At 46.8% G+C, this 5619-nt stretch overlaps 1 protein-coding gene across 2 annotated transcripts; it reads left to right on the top strand.

Moving 5' to 3' along the window:
* Positions 1 to 219: 219 nt before the first annotated feature.
* Positions 220 to 4413, top strand: cyp26a1 (cytochrome P450 family 26 subfamily A member 1). 2 transcript variants are annotated; one of them, XM_012966562.3, is made up of 7 exons: positions 220 to 494; positions 1053 to 1277; positions 1880 to 2164; positions 2435 to 2581; positions 2725 to 2859; positions 3352 to 3507; positions 3803 to 4413. In XM_012966562.3, exons 1-7 carry the CDS (start codon positions 306 to 308, stop codon positions 4142 to 4144), a joined length of 1479 nt encoding a protein of 492 aa, XP_012822016.1. In that variant the 5' UTR covers positions 220 to 305; the 3' UTR covers positions 4145 to 4413. The 2 variants fall into 2 exon arrangements, with proteins under 2 accessions (XP_012822016.1, NP_001016147.1); NM_001016147.2 differs by lacking the exon at positions 3352 to 3507 and having other exon boundaries at positions 278 to 494; positions 2725 to 2764; positions 3885 to 4410.
* Positions 4414 to 5619: the final 1206 nt, after the last annotated feature.

Here is a 5619-nt window from a genome sequence, read left to right as displayed (position 1 = left end):
GCGCCCGAACGCGACTCATTGTAGTGAGTAAATTAACACCTATTCACAGTGAAATGCTGATTGTCTGGGGGTGGTAATGGGAGCCAAATGGTTAAAGAATTTGGGTAGAGTCGTGTCCAGGTGGGAGGAGTCCCAGGGTGATGCTACAATCTGCAATTAAAGATGAACTTTGTTTGAACTAATTTATCTGACCAAGGTAAAAAAGGGGGCAGAGCGGGGAGAGTATATAAAGGGCAAAGCATGGGGCAGCAGCAGACTGACTCCGGGGCTCACCTTGCTTCCAGCTCAGGTAGCCTCCTCCTGCCATGGATCTATACACTCTGCTCACCAGCGCCCTGTGCACCCTGGCACTGCCAGTACTACTCCTGCTCACAGCTGCCAAGCTATGGGAAGTGTACTGCCTAAGCCGCAAGGATGCCAGCTGCAGAAACCCTTTGCCCCCTGGCACTATGGGGCTGCCCTTCTTTGGAGAGACTCTGCAAATGGTGCTGCAGGTATGTACATGTATGTACTGGGGAGCCCAGGCAGCTTAGCGCGCAGTTGGGAATGTAGGAGGCACCTGTGCGCAACAGAGTTTGTTAGGGGGGAAACAAAGTAGCAAGTCGTATGAAACTGCGATTATAGATAGGTACAAAGTAACTTTCTGCTTTGAAAACTGTAACAACTTAGGTACCAACTTATACTATAGTGTGCCAGGCTGAAGCAGAGCCCAGTCCGAACCGAAATGCGCACCCATTGGCTCAGTAGCAAAAATACAGGCTCACACGTCACTCGTTTGAAACAGCCCAGCGTTTCGGCCCTTGCAGCAAACCTTGGGCTATCTGTTAGAGAATGCGCTGGCAATTCTGCTGGCCAACACTTTGGCGCTAACCATCTCTGCTGGCCAACACTTTGGCGCTAACCATCTCTGCTGGCCAACACTTTGGCGCTATTCATCTCTGCTGGCCAACACTTTGGCGCTATTCATCTCTGCTGGCCAACACTTTGGCGCTAACCATCTCTGCTGGCCAACACTTTGGCGCTAATCTGCTCTTCTTTCTTCCCCAAACCAGAGGCGCAAGTTCCTCCAAGTTAAGCGAAGGAAGTACGGTCGCATCTACAAGACGCATCTATTCGGCAGCCCCACGGTGCGCGTTACGGGCGCAGAGAACGTTCGCCAGATCCTACTGGGGGAGCACAAGCTGGTGTCCGTTCACTGGCCGGCATCTGTCCGCACTATCCTGGGGGCCGGCTGTCTGTCCAACCTGCACGACTCCGAGCACAAGTACACCAAGAAGGTAAGCGTATACCCATAGACTAGGGCAGTGGCCCTGCAGCTATTGCTGAATTACAGCTGGCACCCAGGGTGTCGGTTCCACAGGTTCTAGAAAGCATAAGTAGCGCCATTCTACAGCGTTTCTCCAGCTGTTTTTAGCGACAGCAGTCGTTTTATGCGCGTAACTGCAGCGCCACCAGTGGTTCCATAGAGAAATGCCTGGGTCTAATGCATCAATTTGTATCTCTCACCCTTTCTTTGCGCCCTGCCTCATCCTGGTGGGGGATCGCATCCCTTAAAAGCCCCCGGGGGCCTATTCTACAGAGGGAGATTTCATTTCAGCAGGGTGATGGGGAGGTTAATCTTTGTTTGGGATGAACCTGCTAATCTCTCCCCCTGCTGAACCCCAGCGGGGGGCTCTACTGACACCTGGAAAGGATTAACCCTGCGTGTGTGCGCACTGCTCCGGGCCAATCAATGGAACATACTTATCTGATCTAATGTAGGGCCAATCGGGTGGGGGTACAACTCCCTGCAACCGACTGACAGGCTGCTGGGAGTAGTAATGGGGCGCCCTAGTGTAGTGCTGGGTGCCAATGGGGCTAATGATGGTGTTGCCCGCAGGTGATCATGCAAGCCTTCTCCCGGGAAGCCCTCGCCAATTACGTCCCGCTGATGGAAGAAGAACTCAGACGCTCCGTCAACCTGTGGCTGCAAAGCGACTCCTGTGTATTGGTGTATCCCGCCATCAAGCGACTGATGTTCCGCATCGCAATGAGGCTGCTGCTCGGCTGCGATCCCCAGCGCTTGGGCCGCGAACAGGAGGAGACGCTGCTAGAAGCCTTCGAGGAAATGACCCGAAATCTCTTCTCTTTGCCTATTGATGTGCCATTTAGCGGCCTCTACCGGGTAAGCCAGGAACTGCATGCTCTTCTCTTTAACCCTGTGTATCCCAACAGCCAACTCATTCTTTATAGAAAAAAAAGTTATTTATTCCCTCCCTGGGTAGTTATTTACAAGGTATTATAATGGGCAGAATACAATCATGTAAACTAGTATGGCAGGCTGTATTTATAATATTAATTCCTGCATGTTGAAGTCTCTGCAATGCCCAGACAAAATGAGCATATTAAGAAATGCTGGCAACTAAAAGTTGACTTTAATTTTTCTCCACAATAGGGTCTGCGGGCCAGAAACATAATTCATGCCCAAATTGAAGAAAATATCAAGGAAAAGCTGCAAAGGGAACCAGACGGACAGTGCAGGGATGCCCTGCAGCTGCTGATTGACCACAGCCGCCGGACTGGTGAACCTGTCAACCTGCAGGTAAATATCATCATCATCCTCTTTAGAGCGTTCCGTCACATTGTGTGGTTAATCTGCCATGCAGGTGTCACCATTTTGTGAAGAGCGTAAATGCCTGTATAACATGTTGTAGTTTTTTTAAAGCATTATTTTAACTCTTGCAGGCTCTGAAAGAATCGGCAACGGAACTCTTGTTTGGAGGCCACGGAACCACAGCCAGTGCTGCCACGTCCCTCACCACCTTTCTTGCACTTCACAAAGACGTTCTGGAAAAGGTCCGCAAGGAGCTTGAATCACAGGTAATTTAGCCGGATCCAAATAATAGTGGCAGGCCATTTTTTATAAGGGCTTTGGTCATAAGAGCTTACAATCTAGCTGTATGCCGTTTGAGAGAACCTTTTGTTTATAGTGCACCACATGCAGTGCAAGCTGCCCTATTTGCCAGTGGCACTACTGTAATGGGTCAATCCACAACTATATATATATAGGATCGTTTTCATTAAATTTTTGTTTTCTAACAAAGTCCCTGCGTGTGCGGCTCATTGTCTTGCTATATATATATATATATATATAATTTATATACAATAGTGCCACCCAAACAGTGCAGCAGTGTATGCAACAACAGAAAAAAAACCACAGGTTACTCACAGTTGCTTGCAGTATTAAGGGTAGTTATAGGGGTGTGTGGGGGGCTTATAGGCATGGTAGTTCTAATGAAATATGCAGATGCAATGGGACATTTTTATTGATTAAAACATGACTTATATCTTTATTTTTTTTTTCCTCTGTAGGGTCTCTTGTCTAATAAACCCGAGGAGAAGAAGGAGCTGAGCATTGAAGTACTCCAACAGTTAAAGTACACTAGCTGCGTCATTAAGGAGACCCTGCGGCTCAGCCCACCAGTGGCGGGTGGATTTCGTGTGGCCCTCAAGACCTTTGTATTAAATGTAAGTTCCCCTTTCTGAAACGTCTCTCTCTGTGCTTAGAGCCTGTTATATTGTAGTTTTATATCGGCATCCCCATAGGCCCCAGTGCAGTGTCCATGTGTTGGGTTTTACCCTTTAGGAAAGTTCACTGCGTGTAGCAGCACAGTGTTCCTGATACCTGTAATAGAATCCCTCTTTTATGATTTTACAGCCCCCTCTAGGGAGAAACCAGCACCCCACATAACACCTTTCTACTAGTGACACTACCTGTAGTGCCAGTTGCCTGCTATTTATGGCCTGCTCTTTGTTCTTTCAGGGCTATCAGATTCCCAAGGGTTGGAATGTTATATACAGCATTGCTGACACTCACGGCGAGGCGGAGCTGTTTCCCGACAAGGACGAATTTAACCCGGACCGATTTCTCACACCGCTTCCCGGAGACTCCTCGAGGTTCGGTTTCATCCCGTTCGGAGGTGGCGTGAGGTGCTGTGTCGGCAAAGAGTTTGCTAAAATCCTCCTCAAGGTCTTCATTGTGGAATTGTGCCGGAATTGTGACTGGGAGCTCCTGAATGGATCCCCAGCCATGAAAACCTCCCCAATTATCTGTCCCGTGGACAACCTACCCGCTAAATTCAAGCCCTTTGCCAGCTCTATTTAAGCAATTAATATTCTGTATGTAAACCTACTCTATAGCATCTTAAAGTTGTACATAGTGGCTTTTGTAACTGGTTTTATATTTAATTTGTACAGTGTTGCAGTTATTTATACTTTTAATTTTTGTTTTCGTCACTGAATTGAAGCACTATATGCGGGTCTTGGCCGTGGTGTCTGGGATTTGCATCACTGGACATGTATTAACGCATCTCTGTAAATGTTTCTGTAAATATGAATTTCGTGTTTGCTGTAATAAAGCATTAACATAAAGAACTTTGTTGTAGTAACATTTTATATGCTGTCTACTATAGTATGAGCTTTGTTCTTACAATTGCTTATGTCCCATAATACTAAGTAGAACGTAGCAGAGTACTGTATATTATATTATGCCTTAACTCCCACCAGGACCATGAGCTACTGGCTACAAAAGTGCATTGTGCTGTTGTAGAGATGATGAGCAGCTGAAGCTGCAACTCAACAAGAAGCAATGCCAAGGAGATCTGGCATTCACTTTTTTTGTGGTCAAATATGGCTTTTTTTTTTTTATTTCAATATTTTTTATTTCAAATAAAAGTAGTAAAAGACATACAGACTGCTTTCCAAGTATCACAGTGTATACAAACATAAAATCGAAACCGTAGATTACTGAAGCCTTTAGGTAGGATGAGAATTGTGAACATTATTAAATGTATAGTCTGAGACTATTCCATTAGGGGCCAGGGGAAACCATCCCATGGGTCACCCTGGGTCCCTTACTTTTGTGTTCTTTCAGAACAAAATTATAAGAACTATATACAAAGGACGGGATATGTTTATAAAGATTATACTCGGGGATGGCGACCAAACCGGGTATATATTGTGTTTCTGTAGTCCATGGTAAGGGTTACAGTGAACAAATATGGCTTTTAACAGCCATATAGTAGTACAACTACTAGAGCACCTCAACAGCTTCCAGGTCTTACCAAGCTGTATTTCAACAGGTGCAGGTCAAGAAATACTGATCTAAAGTGTTCCTTTATAATAATCTTTTCCCAGAAATGCACATCCACTGCTACTATAGGCACCATCTCTCCCTACTATACCTGCTATCCCACAGCCCCAGTCCCTTCCCAGAGGCTATTATCCCCCCACTGCTACTATAGGCACCATCTCTCCCTACTATACCTGCTATCCCACAGCCACAGTCCCTTCCCAGAGGCTATTATCCCACTGCTACTATAGGCACCATCTCTCCCTACTATACCTGCTATCCCACAGCCCCAGTCCCTTCCCAGAGGCTATTATCCCCCCACTGCTACTATAGGCACCATCTCTCCCTACTATACCTGCTATCCCACAGCCACAGTCCCTTCCCAGAGGCTATTATCCCACTGCTACTATAGGCACCATCTCTCCCTACTATACCTGCTATCCCACAGCCCCAGTCCCTTCCCAGAGGCTATTATCCCACTGCTACTATAGGCACCATCTCTCCCTACT

Source organism: Xenopus tropicalis, chromosome 7 (assembly GCF_000004195.4).
Source record: "Xenopus tropicalis strain Nigerian chromosome 7, UCB_Xtro_10.0, whole genome shotgun sequence".
In the NCBI taxonomy this organism is placed as follows: Eukaryota; Metazoa; Chordata; class Amphibia; order Anura; family Pipidae; genus Xenopus; species Xenopus tropicalis.
Note: the sequence above shows the minus strand (reverse complement) of the source record. Positions and strands in the feature narration are given on the sequence as shown.